Genomic DNA, 18458 nt, shown 5'->3' on the forward strand with positions numbered 1-18458 from the left:
CCTCAGTGGTCTCTTGATAAATCTAGTTGAACACAAAAGGGCAAGGGACCCCAGCATAAAGCCTTTTCCACATAAAGAAGTGGGTCTTAGAGCATGAGAAGAAACGTTCTAAACCTCTCTTTTCTTTTGGGTAGCACAGGGACCCAAATCTGTGGCCACTGCCTTTGGCCTGGCTTCCCGAGCCTTACCCAAGATGCTTTCAGGGGCTGTTTCCATCCTGCAGTCAGTCTGGTGCCTGTCCAGCCTCCCTTCTCCACGGCACTGCGACACCGACCACACCAACATCCACCCTTCCCCTCCCTCTCCAGCCAGCCCAATTCCGAGGTGCACATCTGGAGAAGCAGTGCTTTAAAAACCATCATCACAGGGAACTGATGAAGCTCCAGAGGTATTAAGCAATCCATCATAGCATTTGTGACCGGTTAACTTTAATTTGTCAAAATAAATCTGCAGTATTTTGCATGTTAGTAATACAGTGCTGGTATTGACAGTAAAATCATCTGCTTACATAGAAACCTTCATTTAGGAGCACACCTTAGGAGGGAAATGGGTACACAATGAAAGGCAAACGCAGGCCGAGCAGCAAGCCCTGGAGCACAGCAGGCTGGATGTCAGATTTAGGATTATCTAATACAACTGTTCAGCTGCCACTCTGATAAAGGGGAAGCTCTCAACCAGGTGACAACCAGGAGGGAACAACAGACTCTGCCTTTTCGAACAGTGGTGGCCGTCGTGCCTTCAACACCTGGTTGAATCAGTTCATCAGCATCAAAACTCAATTCCAGTTCCCAGACATGGAGAATTTCACCACAGCCGATCTGCCCCCTTTTCAGTGACCCGCCCTCACCCCATCCTGCCAGCAACTCTCTCCCTCCTAAAAGAAGACACAATGTGGCTTTATTATTGCAGACAAGCTTCTTGAGTGAATAAAGAATGCATACAAAACAGCATTTTAACTGAAGTCATACAATGAAGTCTCACTCCTGTTTATTATACAATGAATTGATAAAACAATCATTTCTAGTATATATCTTTTTTTTTCCTTGATTTAATTACTAATACTTTCAGGGTTCTGACGACCACACTCCAGCCTGGAGTTAGGGCCCATACCTGCCCCCACTGAGGACTGCTCTTTGGACCACTGTGGAGGAAGCCCAGGCTGTTCAACTCATGGCAGACGGTGGCTGTCAGCCCACAGAGAAAGACAGGTCCCAGCAGGCAGAGTCAGAACCTACTCCAAGGTCTGCATGCTAGGAAACGTGGGCCTCCTTGCAACATGGCCACTGCCCTCCCAATCCAGGCCTCAGCAGGCCATTCTTGGGCCTTCTCTACATGGGTCCTTCCAGTAGTCCACACACAATGTTCTACATATTAAAAACAAACCATTTTGTACTGTGGATAAGAACAGTTGTAACAAAGTCATAGCTACATATTTTTCTCTACATTTTGTTTATTGAGACAAACTAATTAAAAGGCACAAACATAGGGCATGTTTACATGGACATTATAACAAACATATACATTAAAAGTGTAGGAATGTGTTGCCTTCCTGCTAAACAGAAAGTTCCTAAGCTTTTATATATACAAAAGTTGTACAATTTAATGTCCTAAAGTACAAAAGATCATTTATAAAATTATTTTACACTAAGTACTATTTATTTATTTATTTATTTACTATGTAGTTCAACCCCCTAGAACTGTTTTGTATAATGACACACAGATACCTGTCCCTGATGTAGAAAGTCTGTCTCAGATGCAAGGTATTTTGATGCTTGAACTGACACAGCGGGGTATAAACGGAAGTCATCCAGTTTGATAGTCCTGCAAACATTCTGCAAGATTAACACAACTAATTTCCACTTCTCTTAACTGCAAGATTAAAAGATGAATAAAAACCAAAAATATATTGCAACTTAAAAAAATCATAGCATCTTGGTTTTAGTTAACTTTTTTTTCCCAAGCACAATGCTTTAAAAAAATATTAAGTGTGGCATGATGGTGTAGAGTATCTGTTTCCCTAGCTTTTGGTTTCTACTTTATGTACAGAGATAAAACATCCTGCTAAGAAATAAAAAGCACATGTCTCAACATGCACAATCATTGCTGGGTTTCTACAGGGAGTGCAGACAGCTGTCTCCCTGAAAACACCACAAAGCTGATACAAGTGTTTTCTCAAAGAAAAAAAAAAAGTGATGTCCATATTTACAAAGTTGAACCAATCTGCACAATACGTGATTAATAAATGGAAGGAGAATTTTTTTAAAAAACGATACACTCTGCTTGTTCTGAAGGGGCATACTACCTAGTTAGTGGTTAGAATAAAAACTGTATACAATTTAATATAAGACATCAACTCTAATGAGCAACTAACACCTCTGTTCCTGTTGTAACAACAGGTTCTGATTGGGAGAGAGAGGGGCATCACATCCCAGTGCCTCCAGCGTCTTCCAATTTAAAGCAGTATATTTGAACTGTTCCGAAGTACTCCTTGGCTCCTCAACAGGAATCTCACTGGCCTCCAATTTTTAGGAGCCTGCCTGTCCGCAAACTTGACTTCTCCTTTGTCAGCTGCGGCTTTTTTTTTTCTTTTTCTTTTTTTTTTTTTACCAAAACACAATTTGTATATTTTATTTTTTGTTTTTTAAATTTTTTAAAAAAGTCAACTACAGTGCTATATTCCATCAGGATTAATATGCTGAGTAATATTTACATCTCCAAATATCAGGTCACAATCCCTATTATATGTTGAAGTTAGAATGATAAATTATCATATGCTTTGCATATCAGAGCTGGTATCACCTTTCCCATAGGGAATGCTGCCTGAAATTAACATATTCCCAAAGGTAAAATGCATATTCTCTGAAATGCATTTTATTATGACAATGCATGTATTTACTTATAAAAACAATAGACAAAGACAATTCTACACTAGCTCTCGATCTGTGGATTTAGAATTTCAGGTTAAAATCAGCCATCCACTTTGTATAGGGAGAAGAGCTCTGCTAGTGTTTAGAATAAAATGATTTCTTGGGATTAGAAACAGTAATGCTGTTTTATTTTAAAGTGGGTTTTGCCTTTTTATGACTGGTTTTAATTCTGGCATTTCATCTTGCCAACTAATTATCTGTTTAAGCAATGCTGTCAGCTAAAAGGAATTTCTGATGAAACTAAAGTGGTCCAGTGATAAGTTACATATACACCCTACTTTGAACAATCCCAGCCAAATTGGAAAATAATGCTACTACACTCTTATTAACTAATGGAATAAAACCTTCCAATTTCATGGTTTACTTTTTGCTTTAATCAACTAAGAGCAGGTTGCTGGTAAATATTTACTTTAACCCATGTTTTGACTTTATAATACTGTTTACCAAGGCGGTGATGTAGGCAAAGCTTGGGGCAAGAAAGGCATGCTCTCTACAGGCCTCATTGCTATATTGAGAGGGGCAGCTAAGGTCATAGGTGTGGGCAGGTTCATTGGAGATGTGATTGTGACAGGATGTGCTATATTCACTGGGGCAGTGACGGGGGTGGGGAGGTTGACTGGGGTGGTGAGCGTTAAAGGAGAGGTCATGGATAATGGACTGGTTATAGTTACAGGATGCCCGATGTTCATTGGGCTGGTTATGTTAACTGCACTTGAAACATTTACTGGACTTCTCATGCTCATTGCAGCTGCTACTGTGACTGGGTTTGACATAGTCCCAGATGACACAGAGGATGTTATATTGAATGGAGTAGTGAGGGTCACAGGTGTCGTAGCAGCCGTGGAGGTTTGGCACAGGTTAGCAGCTTCTAAAATGAGAAGATAAAAGAGCCTTTAGACTCTAAAAAAGTGAACAAAATTCACAAACAGTTTCTGAATCTCCTTCTTTTAATTAAAGCAGACAAACATTTAACAAATCAAATTACAGTTTTCTCTAAGCAGTCAACAGAAAGTAGTCATCTCAGCACAAGTCTGGGTACCAGGGATCCCAGTGGATGAATCTCCTTTCTAATGCTGTGTCTCCTGCAAGGTGACTTGTTTAACCTTACACTTTTGGTTTCAAGTTCAGATTTATTTACCTACCTCACAGCGATGTTGGAAGATCAGTTAGCTTCTGCAAGGCACTCTGGGGGCAGAGATACCAAGTAGGGCTAAGTGTTCTCATTACCACTTCATACAGTTCCTGTGAGTTCTAAAGACTTTCCTAGGAAGAGTCAACTACCAGCTGGCCAGGCAAAAAGAGCTTGCTTACACAGAGCTGGGCCAGCAGTTACACAGTAACAGATCATCAGAAAAGTCTTCTCACAAGGCACACTGTAACTAGCAGAGAGGAGGTGTGCACTCAGTAATATGTATAGTCAAGCCTTCTTAGAGGTGAAGCCACATTCTGTTAAGGTTTTAAAAATATATAATTAGGGAATGACAAACAAGTTCTTTTAGTATCAACTGTTTATTTTAATCTCAGTACTATAGTTCTAGTTAAATAATCTTTTTTTTTTCCATTTATGTTTCTAATTATATTTAGAAAATATTACTAAGTAGATTTACATTCTCTAACTCACTCCAATATCCACTTTTCTAATATTGACATAATCACCTACTTTTCATTGTTTAAAAATTATTTATTTGAAAGGGTGAAAGAGAAAAAAAGAAAAGTTTCTGTCTGTTGGTTCACGGCCCAAAGGTCCACAACAGCAGCTGGGGCTGGCTAAAGCCAGGACACTGGAACTCAATCTGGTCTCCCACATATGTGGCAGGGACCCAACTCTGTGACCCACACTGCTGCCTCCCAGAATATGTGCTAGCAGGAATGGATCAGAAGTGGAGTTGTGGGTGGACATCTTGGTGCAGTGGTTAAGCTGCTGCTTGGGATGCCCACATCCCATATCTAAATGCTAGTTTGAGTTCTAGCTATTCTGCTATTCTCATCCAATTTCCTGCTAATGCATCCTGAGAGGTAACAGATTATGGTTCAAGTGTTTGGGCCTCTGCTACCCACGTGAGGGACCCAGATGGAGTTTTTGGTTTTTGGTTTAGTGGGTTAAGCTGCAACCTGCAATGCTGGGATCATGTACCGGCATGGTTCAAGTCCTGGCTGCTCCACTTCCAATCCAGCTCCCTGCTAATGCACCTGGGAAAGCAATGGAAGACGGCTGAAGTGGTTGGGCCCCTGCATCCACATGGGAGACCCAGATGAAACTCCGTAGATCTCTCTCCTCCCTCCCCTCCCTCCTCTCTTTGTAATTCTGCCTTTCAAATACATAAACAAATATCTTAAAAAAAAAAAAAAAAAAAGATGTCTGTATCCCATATCTTGGAATACCCAGGTTCAATATTCAGCTCTGGCTTCTTTTTTTTTTTTTTTTTTTTTTTTTAAGATTTATTTATGTATTTAAAGAGTAGAGTTACAGAGAGAGGGAAGGAGAGAGAGAGAGAGAGAGAGATCTTCCATCCGCTGGTTCACTCCACAAATGGCCACAATGGCTAGAACTGAGCCAATCAGAAGCCAGGAGCCAGGAGCTTCCTTGGGGTCTCCCACATGGGTGTAGGTGCCCAAGTAGTACCTGGGGCATCTTCTGCTGCTTCCCAGGCACATTAGCAGGGAGCTGGATTGGAAGTGGAGCAGCCAGGACTCAAACTGGTGCCCATAAGGGATGCTGGTCCCTCAGGTGGAGGCTTTACCTGCTACACCACAGCGCCAGCCCCTCAGCTCTGGCTCTTGACTCCAGGTTTCCACTAATACAGATCTTGGGTGTCAGTAGTGATGGCTCAAATGATTGAACCCCTACCACTCACATGGGAGACCTGGCTTAAGTTCCTAGCTTTGGCCAGGCTGGGTTGCAGCCTCTGTGGGCATTTGGAGAGTAAAACAGTGAATAGGAGCATTCTGTCCATTTTCCTCTCTCCCACTCTCCCTCCCTCCCTTCTGAACTCTTCTCTCTCTCAAATAAATTAAGAAAAAAAAAAAAAAAAAAAACAAACTCCCTCAAAGATGACACCTCTCCCCTACTCCCCTACCAATCTACCCTCAACAAAATTCAGCACCATCTGCTGGTGTGCCAGAAAATGACAGCAAAGAGATGGAGCAGTTGGGCTGGCTGTGACTTGGCTGTCAAAACACAGAAATGCATTTGAAACTAAAGCTGAAGGTCTGCACCTGCTCCACAAGAAGTCAAATCCCCAACACTTGAGTCATTAGTAGCTCTTTCTTGATCAATATGATGTAATTTTGTCATACTCTGCACTGTGGATTCCCAAACCTGGCTGATAACCAAAATCATCTATCTAGGGAATTTTTTTTAAAAAAAGATTTACTTAGGGGCCAGCACTGTGGCATAGCAGGTAAGGCCACCACCTGCAGTGTCAGAATCCCATATGGGCGCCAGTTCAAGTCTTGGCTGCCCCACTTCCGACCCAGCTTTCTGCTATGGCCTGGGAAAGCAGTGAGGATGGCCTAAGCCCTTGGGCTCCTGTACCTACGTGGGAGACCCCAAAGAAGCTCCTGGCTCCTGGCTACAGGTCAGCCCAGCTCCAGCCGTTGTGGCTGTTTGGGGAGTGAACCAGTGGATGGAAGACCTCTTTCTCTCTGTCTCTGCATCTCTAAAACTCTGCCTTTCAAATAAATAAATAAATAAATCTTTTAAAAAAAGATTTATTTGAGTGGTATAGTTAGAGAGAGAAAGGGTGGGAGAGAGAGAGAGAGAGACAGAAAGAGAGAGAGAGAATCTTTCACTTACAGGTTCACTCCCCAAATGGCTATAATGGTCAGAGCTGGGGCGATCTGAAGCCAGGGGCCAGGAGGCTGTTCTGGGTCTCTCACGTGGGTGCAGGGGCCCAAGCACTTGGGCTATCCTCTGCTGTTTCCCCAGGAGCATTAGCAGGGAGCTAGCTTGGAAGTGAAGCAGCCAGGAAGAGCAGCAGTAACCAGGCCTCTAACTGGTGCCCATATGGGTTGCCAACTTTGTAGGGGGTGGCTTTACCTGCTATGTCACAGTCCCAGCCCCAGGAATTTTGCTAAAAAATGGATTCCCAGGAAATTCACTATTGCAATTTAGATGGAACCTGAAAATCTGTATTTTTAAAAAGCTCCTTCAATAATGACCTGATTGACATCCAGATTTGGGGACTTAAAAATATGGCTTTATTTAGGCCTCACACTTAAAGGGACACTGCTGCTTCCGGTTTAGGTTTTTACGTCAGCGGTCTCCAATTCCCCCAAATGTGACATTTACTAACATGAATACAGAGTTTTCTAACATCAGTGGTCGTTTCCAGAGAGATTCATGCTACAAATGGGAATACAATAGCATTCTGTCTCATTGAGGTCAGAAGATGAGCTGAACAATCAAGTCTTATTGTGCAAGCAAACTGAAACACAATACAGAATAGAAGCGCACAGAGAGAAAGAGAGCCAGCGCACCTTTAGGATATCTTCTTATTCTCCCCCAGCTTTCATTCTCTTCCCATCTTTCACCCTTTTACTACGTGCTTTACTACAACTTGAACAATTTTACTCTAAGTTAAATATCCTTCAAAACATACTTTAAACCCACTATAAAATTATCATAATATTTTATTTTTTTGGTTCCTATTTCGAGCCACCATCTTTCCCCATTCTCCACTCCTTCTCCCACCACAAAACATGTTATCAAGATAATGACACATCTTCTTGTGCAAGATAGGGACAAGCAGCACCTGAGGAAGGGACGGAGAGCCTATCTGGACTCTCCCTCCAATGCCAGAAGATATATGAAAAAGGAGGTTAGTCCTTGTTTCTCATACCAAGCACAGGATTCTTGGAAGGAAATCTGAGGAAGGGAATAGCCACACCACTTTACACGAAAGCAAAGGATGGAAGAAACTACACAGCCCAGTAATTATACACAGAGGAGCCTATCTGTAGAGCAGTCTTTAGAATTTAAAATGAAACAGTAAGACATGGCAGAGGTAAAGGAGGCAAGAAAGAATCCAGGAATTTGTCCTGTCCTGTAGCTGGTGGTACAGTGACAAGCTTATTTACTTGAAATGGCTGTACAATAGTACAGAAACCAGGGCCTGCATTATGGCATAGTGGCTAAAGCTGCCGTCTGCAATGCTGGCACCATATATGGGCACTTGTTCGTGTACTGGCTGCTCCACTTCCAATCCAGCTCTCTGCTAATGGCCTGGGAAAGCAGCGGAAGATGGCCCAAATGTTTGGGCCTCTGTCACACATGTGGGAGACCTGGAAGAAACTCCTGGCTCCTGGCCCAGCCCTGGCCCAGCCCTGGCTGTCTGGGGAGTGAATCAGTGGATGATGGAAAATCTTTGTCTTTCTCTCCTCTCTCTGTAACTCGACTTTCAAATAAAAACAAATAAACAATAAAGTCCAGAAGCCAAAGCCGCAACTAATAAATTGAAAAGTAAATTGAACCGACACAATTCTTTGTAAGATACACATACAAAAAGCAAACAACCCTTAACTGTTGTAACAATTCCAGTACAGTCTCTAAGAGCAGAAGTACAGACATGTTAAGCTAAAGCCAGTTCTCAGTGATATGACTGAAGGGGATTAAGGAAGAGACTAAGAGAAAAGACATCAGAACTAAATTCTGAAACATATAATACACAGTACGCTGCAGAAAGAACAGAAAATAGCACAGCTGTAAGAAAATGAACTCATGGATACTCAAGGTTATTTCATCATCTCTAAATGTGGAAATACTTTAAAAAGAAAAAAGAGCTAATAATGCATGAAGGTTGACATCAAAATGAACATAAAAATGAAACTGAGAACAGCAAAGGACCATATTTGACTCCAAATTTGTAACAAAAAGTAAATCCAAAGAAAGAATGATGAGAAGAACTGATAATTTTCATTTGCTAGTAATAAAAACATATCTGGAAGTTCTGTTGACAATAACTTTCCCAGCATACAGTACTGACATGCTTCCATACAGCTAGACTCCCTTAACTACGGTTTCTCTACTTTGATCACTTGGCATACCAAATGAAAACGCTGTTGAAGCTGTATTTTGAACACTGGAAGCCCCATCTTACCTTTTTTCCTTGCTTTGACAGCTTCTTCCCACAGCCTCAGTGTCTCCACCTGCTTCCCTGGCCAGCTCGTCACATGTTGCTGCTGCTGCTGTTGCTGCTGTTGCTGCTGCTGCTGCTGCTGCTTCTGGCTGCTGGTCTCTTCACTCATGCATGCTAGTCCAAAGACAAACCAGAAACACTACATTTACCTTGAAAAAATGTGGCCATTTTTAAAAACTTAAGATTCTTCATGCCTCTGTAATTTTTAATCATCTAATTTTTTTTCTAAGTTTACTTATTTGAAAGGTAGAGCAAGAATGAGAGACCACACTTGGATCCACAGGTTCACTCTCCAAATGCCTGCAACAGCCAGGACTGGGCCAGGTTGAAGCCATGGGTCTCCCACATGGGTGGCAAGGACCCAAGTACTTGATCATCACTTGTTGCTTCCTATGGTGAGTATTAGCAGGAAGCTGGATTGGAAACAGAGCTGGCACTCAAACCTAGGCACTCTGCTGTGGCATATGGGTATCCCAAGCAGCAGCTTAACCCGCTACACCAAGAGAGCTCTCACTATAGTGCATTGTTTTTGTAGCTTGTGGCTATATTGATCAAAGTAACTAAGTAAGTTAAAAAGTCTAGAAAACTAGGGAAAACCAATACAAAATAGAAAAGAATTATTTGCCATCTTGACAAGCAATTGTTTTTAAATATGGAAGTTGAGTAATAGTAGTATGGACTAATCAGTGTTCATCAAAATATAATTTGCTTACTTTAGCACAATGACATACATGAAAAATATTTTTTATAAAGTACAATATGGCAGATAATACACATAGTGTACTTACAAAGAAATGAAAATGGATGAGATTAAAACATATTAAGTTTTCTTTCTCATTCACTTTTGGCCACACTTTTTTGATAATTTTATGTTTCTGCTACATAAAGTACATGTACAATAGAATACAGAATTGGGAAAACATTTTGTTCTAGCAGTTAGGGTAATCTTAAAAGATAAAACCTAGGTAAATCCAAGTATCAAATTTTATCCACAAATCTCTGAAATCACTCTATCTTCAAGCAATGCATTTAAACCTTCAATTGGATATGCTCACCCATTCCTCCACAGATTTGAGTTTAAAAAGCAAACTTATATTAACCTTTACATGTTACTAATACAATCAACAGTTAGGAGACACCTGAGAATCTTCCTAACTTTAAATAAAAACAATGAGATTGCCTAGTATAAGATGCAACTTCCTAGTGTGTTTTCTACTGCTTCAATTCTAACACACTAGAGCTTTTTATTCAAACCCTATGCAGGAAGAGACACACTGAAAGACAGCTGTGGGGAAACTCTGCTCTTTTAATATGGGCATTATCAGTTGACAAGCTCAGGACAGAAGACAAAATCAGTGGAGAGCTTATCAACACTGTAAACATGCATGGAAAGCACAGCTCCAACATTCATATGCTCTCTCCATTGATGCCTGCTTGTACATTCTGGTAACAGGAGGAAACATAGAAGATGGACATTAATATAGTCTTGAGAGAACAGTGAAAGTACTTCTGAAACTATGAAATCTGAAGCATCACCTACCTTTACTGATGCCTTGTTTGCATGTATTGCAGTTGATACTTTGGCTCTGCCCATGTGTCTTTAAGTGGCTGGTGATGTATGCTGCACTCAGGAGCTTCCCACAGATGTTACATGATACCTTGCCTTCATGGCGCACCATGTGTGTCCGCAGTCTGTCTTTGGTGGCAAAGGCAGCAGTGCACGTCTGCATGAGGGAGGAAAACTTTTTTTTAATATAGACTATCCTGTTCTACTCATTTTAAAGTACGTTATATTCTATGCATTATCCTATCCACATCAGCAAGTTGACTGCACTAATTTTAATTGCATGTGTTACCTAGAATTGTAGTTATCATAAAACACTTGATAAATTTCAGATCCTTCCATTTTGGGGGAAGAAAATACATCAACACAGAGTTGTGAAACCATGTGAGCTTTAGAGACAGTTAAACCTGAATTTTAACTATGTTTCAGAATTTATCAAACAGTGTAATGTTAAGCAAGTTACCTAACCTATCTGAATTTGATTCTTCATTTGTAAAATAGAGATAACATCTATCAAAAAATTATTGGTGGACTAATGGCCTGGCACACATAGCACACACTCATTTAATGACACTAGCTCCCTTCCTCCAATTGGATTTTTCTTAGAATTCAAATCATTTCCTTAATAAAATCAGTCATTAACAAACAACTGAAAGGAGCACTAAAAGACTTCCAGCAACAAACTACAACTACAAATAGTCATTTGATTTACTAAATTTTTAACTTTTTCATTATCACAGTTATGTCAAATAAAATCATTAACCTGAACAGAGTTTCAAACAAGTAGGAAAAGGATCCAATTTGGTTACTAGCAGACAAAAATCTAGTAAATGATAACATCTGGGAGAAAAACTCATAGTTTCTCCTATTACAGTTCAAACAACCTTAACCATCAACCCACAAATGAATTTAATGCCCTTCATTCCTTTATTCATTTCAAATATATAACAAGACTACATTTTTTTTTCTTCTTATAACAAAAAGTGCTGTTGCCCAAGGAAAGGGAAGCGTAGTTTAACAAAAACAACATCTACTTTTAAATGATCTTGCCTTACAGAAACAGAAGCTGTCATTTATATTTTAGAAAACTAGAATTCAAGTGGACCACATTTACTCAAGTTGGTGATTTTAAAGCTATTCAACAACAGTGAGATCTGACTGGCTTAGACCTTCTGGATAATGTGCATTAACTGCTACACTAAGGATAAGTCATTTTAACTCTTACTTGGCATTTGAAGGGTCTTTCTGTTGAATGGACATGTTTTACGTGACAGCTTAAGTGGTCAGGCCTGTGAAAGAGAGTTTCAAGAGAAGATGTAATGGAACACACACATAGAGAAATGCTACTTATTTGATGTTTACATGCTTGGCAGATTAGGGAGGGGGCATTTTAAAGAAAGCTAGCAAATTAGCAACTCCCCCTCCCCCCAGTGCAAGCCTCCTTACCTCTCAGCATCAACAAAAGTCTTAGTCCTTTACCTGTTAATTTTCTCTCCTAGTTAACATCAAATCATATTAGATCTTGATTCTTTACAATCAGAAAATACCCAAAGTTTTAGAACTAATACTTGCCAGAAACAGCTACATTAACTCTAAAAACTTTTAAAAATGAAAACTAGTGAAATATTAGTGCTTACATAAAAATGCAAAAACATTCTCCTAAAAGTTTTATTAAGAATATCCAAGGTCATCCAACTTTCAGGAAATACACTTCTTTGATTTGCACAGCAAACCCCATGTCTTGTGTGCAAATGAACTGGAAACTGGTGGTTTTGCAGTGATAAGATGTAGTGCCAAATGAAGGCCTGAGTCCACCAAAGCGCTTCTTAAATAACAGGGTAGTCACTATGTCACTACTTGTCAATCACACCAACTGGAGTTAGACCTGGAGGCATATTTCTTTATCACTGATCTCCTCTACTAATACAGGCCTGCCTACAATCTCATAAACCTTCTCCATCACACACAGCCGAAACTGAAATTCACGGATACTATAAACAGAAAAAGAAAAGCAAGATACAATACCTTGAGAAGCCTTTCCCACAAACACTGCAAGTGTAGGGTTTGGTGATGCCTCCTTCGTGAGACCTCACATGGTAAGTCATCCGGTCCTTCCTCTTGAAGCGCTGATTACAAGTAGGACACTCAAAGGGCTTTTCGTCCGAGTGGGAGAGCTTGTGCCGATTGAGGTGGTACACATCTCGGAAGGCCTTTCCACACATCTCACAAGCATGGTTCTTCTTGACGGGCTTACTGGGTTTCTTGACAGACTGGGTCACAGGCATAGCTGTGGTGCTGGCACTGCTACTGGGGTTGGTGCCCGAGGAAGATGTAGTGACTGTCGATAAGATGCCTGCAATGGTTGAGACCAGCGAAGTTCGGCTGCTGTCCCCAGCGATGGTGGAGATCAGGGGAACCACCGTGGTGGGGGTTTTCTTTGGCCGGGACACCAACTTGATCCCTGTGTGGCAGGACTCGTGGCGCCTCAGGTGATAGCTGTCCCTGAAAGCTTTACTGCAGTAAGTGCACACAAATGAAGTTTTGGGTTTTTCTTTTTTAATCCCAATGGCATCTTTTAATGTTTCTGGTGCAGCCTGAGGTTTCTGAGTTATTGGTATCGGAAGCAATGGTTTCTGATCAGGGGGCTCCACAGCAGAGCTCAGGAGAGGCAGCAAGCTGTTCTGTGCTGCCTGCTGTTGGTGATGGGAGGCTTCATGGGCCTAAAACCAAACATTGACACTTCAGAAATGCAGCCTCTCACAATGACCTTTAAAATTCAACACAGTCCAGGCAACAGAGACCAGAAGAAACAAAGAGCCTGTAAGCTATTCTCTGCAGCAGAGACCCAGCAGCCACCTAGCTACTCTTAGAGCTCCTAATACAAAGCACTGAAAAAGCACTGCACAGATACAAAACTTGGGACTGAGTTGCTGACAGTATCTTGCTTTCAGACAGCTCACTAAACTACATAGTATCTTTGTTCATAAGGGACATACTAGCTGATGACATCAGCTTGCATTAGTCTGTCAGTGCTGAAACCAAGTTTAAATAACCTGTCAAAAAAATTACACTCCAGACTTAAGTATTTAACAGTACCTTACTGCAGCAACACACACACACACACACACACACACACACACACACAGAGGCATTCACTTATCTATTTCTGAGGAAGGGAGAAATACCATGTCTCTCCTTTTCCATCAGAAAAATCTTAGTGATTGAGAAAGGGGGCTGTTGCTAAGTGATGAAAGGAGTCTAGTTCTCTGAATACATATGCTAGTAGTTAAGTTTACTTTTAAAGTTTTCACATAACTCTACTAAAAGAATCGGCTGAAACAAAACCTGCTATTAATTCAACCTTGAAAGCATCTGTGGAGGTAGCCAATAGCAAAACACCTGTCTATTGCTTCTCAGGTCATTTCCTTCCACTAAAGCCTGCATCCCTGTGCAACACCAGCTGCATAAGCCCTAAACTCTCAAAGATAGGCTCATAAGAGAAAAACAAATTGTAAGCAGTTAAATTCTATTCATGCTCATCTTCTACCAGCAGTTGCTGTTACAATGTGCTTCTCCCCTCCAAAACTGGGGGCTGGACTGAAAACCAAAATTCACCATCAGGTTCTTGTATTTATGAGTAGATACTCTTTTGATTTTGATTCTTTAAAAATTCTCTATACCTCCAAACTGATAACCATTTAGGAAATGGCAGAGGGAAAAATTCCTGAAATGGTTCTTCCTAATATGTTGCTCTTTACCAAGATGTTTGAAACTTGACATGAGCCCAGGCCCCTCGGCTTGAGTTTTATAATCTTAAAAGGATATGTGCACTCAGAGGTAAAGGCTTCAAGTATTTTAAGCATACAATGTCCTAGAAAGGGCCCATCCCATCATCTTAGATACTTCAGACAGTTAGTTATCCTTCTCATGCATGCTATAATCACAGGTCCTCCAGCTCACTGATTAAGGAAAAAAGGAAACTCACACACAGCTCTCCTTTGATGGGTCAGAACATCTTCCACACATTGCTTCAAGTTTACTTGAGGGCAGCACAAAAGCTAAGCCTGGAACTCGTATGCCCCAAGTGATTAGCAGGTGCGATACACAGAGTTAGCAGCTCCATTCAATTCAAAAACTTTGATTTAATCACCATCTGAGTCTCAGAAGCACTCAGAAATGGTGTGACGAGTATCTTTTCTGGATTTAAAGCTCATATGAATTACAGTCCACTTTTAATTTCATTTGTGGAGCTCTTGTAACTGTTGGCTTCTATCTACCCAGGTGACAACAGCATAAACTTTATAGGATTTGGACTCTAATCTCACCCCTTGTCCAGGCTGGCAGTAGAATCCCCTAGTTTCTATACAGTATACAAAGAGTTAATAATTGAAGGTATCTCAATATACGATTTCAAAGGCTAACAGATCAGATAATAGGGAATGCAAGTCTTCTGGACAAAGTTCAAACTTATAACGTTTTGAGGCATTTTCCAATTCCAAACAACCATTAGTGCAACGAAGTACTTAAAAGCACTTACTGCCATTTTACCAATTCTGATGTCTGTGGCAATATAAGTATTTCCACAGCATTGCTGAAGCTCACTCTCACACGAGGGGGTGAAATGCTGGAGAACCACTATTGAAATCACTCTCCAAGGACTCCTAGGGTCCCCACACTTCTACATGAAGCCTTCTAAGAGGGGGACTGGATTTTCCCAACTTATTCTCTGGGGGGAGAGACAATAAAATAACAACCACAACCTCCCTTTAGTTAAATGGTTTATTTTAAAAATGTAACTTCTGAGTAGACTTTTATATGACTAGCACCATCAAATCAAAGTTTTAATTTTATCTCCCATCTCTTTCAACTGCAAGACATTTTAACCTTGCTCAAACTTTTCTTTTTCTAGGGCTGGCAAAAAAACCAAAACAGAAATGTTATTTCATCACCCAGGGTGGTAGGATGTGGCACCATGAAATCTCCAGCGCCAGAGGGTAAAAGATTTTGTACTGAAACAAATTAGCATCGGTGAGTCATATCTTGAATGTCCTGTTAGGAGAATCATCCATCAAATATTTTAACAGCTATGGCTTTCACTTTCCACCAGGTTATCTGGAAAGCAAGCAGTACTAAATTGCTTTAAAATATAAATTCAACAGGATGCTCCAGGAAACAAATACAAGTGTTTAACACTCCATTTCCCTGATGAAAGTTTCTTAAAACTGGAACTAAGCCTATTCATACCTTTCTACAGAAAAGACCAAAATATCCTCTTTCCCCACTCACCCTCTCCTTGGCTCTAAGTTACAAGTTTTCCAACAATTTTCAGTGCACACATTGCCAAAGCCCATGGAAAAATATTAGCTTTAACACTTTTCCACCAGATGAATAAAGGACTTTAATTAGCTGAAAAAATTAAATAATATAAAATCTAATTAAAATCTGAATCAGTAAATGCTTGGCATTTGTTTTATCCAAGAAAAGAATTAATAGCAATAACAAAAATTCCAAAAGATTTTCCAAGTAGCTTTCCAAAGATGAATTACAGGTTTTTCCTTTACAGAAAGAACACTTGCTTTCTTCAGTCTCCATTAAGTTTATAGATACCAGGTTTAAAATGTTTTTTATCACTCCTGAATCTACAACGGGCCATTTTAAAGTTTTGTGTTTTTTTTTTTCCAGAAAAGGCATTTGCCACCTTTACACTAACTGGATGGTAGATAATTTTGTTATCATTTTTTTCCAATGAATTCTTAAATTGATTATCACACTGTTATCAAGCTCACCAAAGCACAATGAAACAATACTAGTTCAGAATGACAAAAGGGGAATGAGTTCCATAATTTTGAGTATTTTCAATTTTAAGAAGCTTGAATACTTCCACAACTACTAAGAAGAATCAAGTTGCCCATATTTGAAAGAACTTATGTCTTAACACAATAAAGCAGATGTACACGATAGGCATCGTTTGAAACCTTCTATTCCCTACACTAAGTCCACCGGGATGGGTCCAGGGGCCGGGAGGACATTCTTCTGAAAATTCTGCATCCGTTCCTGGATAGTTCCGAAAGGTCTCAAGCGCCCGTCTACGCGTTTGGGATTTGGCGAAGTATTCCAAGAAGGAAAATAACTCAGAGGCGGGAAGAACGCTCTTAGAAGTGACGAGCTTCCTAACCTCCTCGGGTTCCCAAGTTTCCCTGTGAGCTCATCGCTGCTGCCCACTAAATGCTTCGTCTGCAAACAGAAACGAAGCAGGAGAAAGTAGGTCCCAGCCGAGTCTTTCCAAGAGGGGGTCCCCCAACGAAAGTGAGTTGGCAAGAGGATCGCCGCCGGCGTTATCAACCGCGGCCGCTTTTAAGTTTCTTGCAAAAAAGCGCACTCCAACACCCCGGCGAGTGACTCATCTGGGGGCTTTGTAAGCGGACTTTGTTTGCGCTCTCCACTTCGCGTCGCCCCGCTCGGCCGGCCGCAGGCAGCGTCCGCCCGGAGCGCCGCCCCCCGCCCGGCCCGGCGCGGCGGCCCGGGGATTCCCCGGGCTGAATGGGCCGGCGGGAGAGCTGGACAGAGCGAGAGGTGTCAGCTGCCAAGGCTCGGCTGCGGCTCGCGAGAGGAACACTGGGGCCCCGGCGAGAAAGTTTGGGGAGGGGATGTACGCTCACGACACCCCTGCCTCAAGAGCACAGACACGAGGGGGGCGGCGGGCAGGGGGAGTGGCGGGCAGCCCGGGGAGTCCCGCTATTCGCCTGGATGTGCCAGGGGGTTAGAAAGTCAACACACACACGCACACGCACAAAAAGAGAGGGGACCGAGGGGAAAGGGCGGGAGAGCGAGCCAAAGACGGACCAAGTGCATGTCGGGGGGCCCTCGGCAGGACCTGGGGACCCCCTCACCCCACCGCGCGGGCCCGGGCCCGGCGCGCAGTGGCCGAGCAGCCGCGCTATCCAGCAGCCCGGCGCTCTCCTTTCTCTGGGCTGCGGGCTGGTGACAGCGATCGGCCTCCTCCCTTCCCCTTCGGGGCGGGAGGGAAGGGTGTGTATGCGTGTGTTACTGTGTGCTGGGGGGGCTCCGGGGTTCACCCCGAGGCCTGCTCGCTCCCCCGCACCCCGCGAGGCCGCCTCCTATCACCTCAGCAGCCCGGCTCCGCCGGGGCGGGCGGGCGGAAAAACAAAGGGGGATTAAGGCCGGGCCGGAGAGCGGAGCCGGGAGGGAGGGGAGGAGGAGCGCCCGCCCGCCCGCCCGCCAGCCCGGGGCCCGGCCCCCCTGTCCCCCCCGTGCCCCCCCGGGGGGGCCCCCAGTACCTGGAACAGGAACGCGGTCCAGTTGGCCTCCATGGCTGCGGCGGCCGACCCCCCTCCTCCCCACTCCCCCCGCTCGGGGAGCCTCCTCAGCCGGAGGAGGCGACAACAAAGCGGCGGCGGCGGCGGCGGCGGCAGCGGCAGCGGCGGCTCCTCAACATGGCAGCGCCGAGCGCGGCCACTTCCGGTAACCTCCGGGACGCACCACCGCGGCGGCGAGCGCGGGCGGGGGGGGAGCCCCGGCCCGGCCGCCGCCGCCCCCAGCTGCCCGGACCCCCGGTGCGCGTCCCCGCCGCCGGCCCGCCGCCTCAGAGCTCAGCCAGTGCCCGCCGGCGGTGGGGTCAGGGCCCCCGCGGGGGGGCTGGGGTGGGGCCGGGGGCGGGGATGGGGCGCGGCGTCCCCCCCCGCGGGGGTGTGTGGTGCTGCGGTCCGTGGCTCAGGCAGCTGGAGCAGGGGGAGCTCAGGAGAGAAGATGGAGGACGCCAGGGTCTGGCGCTGGCCCTCTGGGCACAGCTGGGCCGTCTCCCGTGACTCA

General features: G+C 43.3%; 1 protein-coding gene across 6 annotated transcripts; it reads right to left on the reverse strand.

Moving 5' to 3' along the window:
* Positions 1–408: 408 nt before the first annotated feature.
* On the reverse strand, positions 409–18234 carry VEZF1 (vascular endothelial zinc finger 1). Of its 6 annotated transcripts, none has more exons than XM_070060926.1 (7): positions 17927–18103; positions 15166–15354; positions 12654–13348; positions 11854–11917; positions 10605–10788; positions 9026–9178; positions 409–3795 (listed from the first exon to the last, which is right to left on the reverse strand). In XM_070060926.1, the coding sequence occupies exons 2-7, from the start codon at positions 15169–15171 to the stop codon at positions 3368–3370; spliced, it is 1530 nt and encodes a 509-aa protein (XP_069917027.1). In that variant the 5' UTR covers positions 15172–15354; positions 17927–18103; the 3' UTR covers positions 409–3367. The 6 variants fall into 6 exon arrangements, with proteins under 6 accessions (XP_069917027.1, XP_051680779.1, XP_051680778.1 ...); XM_051824819.2 differs by having other exon boundaries at positions 10605–10806; XM_070060928.1 differs by lacking the exon at positions 15166–15354 and adding an exon at positions 5062–5117 and having other exon boundaries at positions 1433–3795; positions 17927–18108.
* Between the last annotated feature and the right edge of the window lie 224 nt (positions 18235–18458).

The sequence above is a fragment of the Oryctolagus cuniculus genome, chromosome 17, assembly GCF_964237555.1.
Source record: "Oryctolagus cuniculus chromosome 17, mOryCun1.1, whole genome shotgun sequence".
Lineage (NCBI taxonomy): Eukaryota > Metazoa > Chordata > Mammalia > Lagomorpha > Leporidae > Oryctolagus > Oryctolagus cuniculus.

Bases quoted from the DNA above. Each gene is read 5' to 3' on its own strand.
- VEZF1 (XM_051824817.2), bottom strand. From the start codon at position 17,959: ATGGAGGCCAACTGGACCGCGTTCCTGTTCCAG. The intron at 13,349-17,926 runs GTACTGGGGGCC...GTTTGGTTTTAG, and splicing joins GGACCGCGTTCCTGTTCCAG to GCCCATGAAGCCTCCCATCA. The intron at 3,796-9,025 runs GTAAGATGGGGC...TTCTCATTTTAG, and splicing joins TGTCAAAGCAAGGAAAAAAG to AAGCTGCTAACCTGTGCCAA.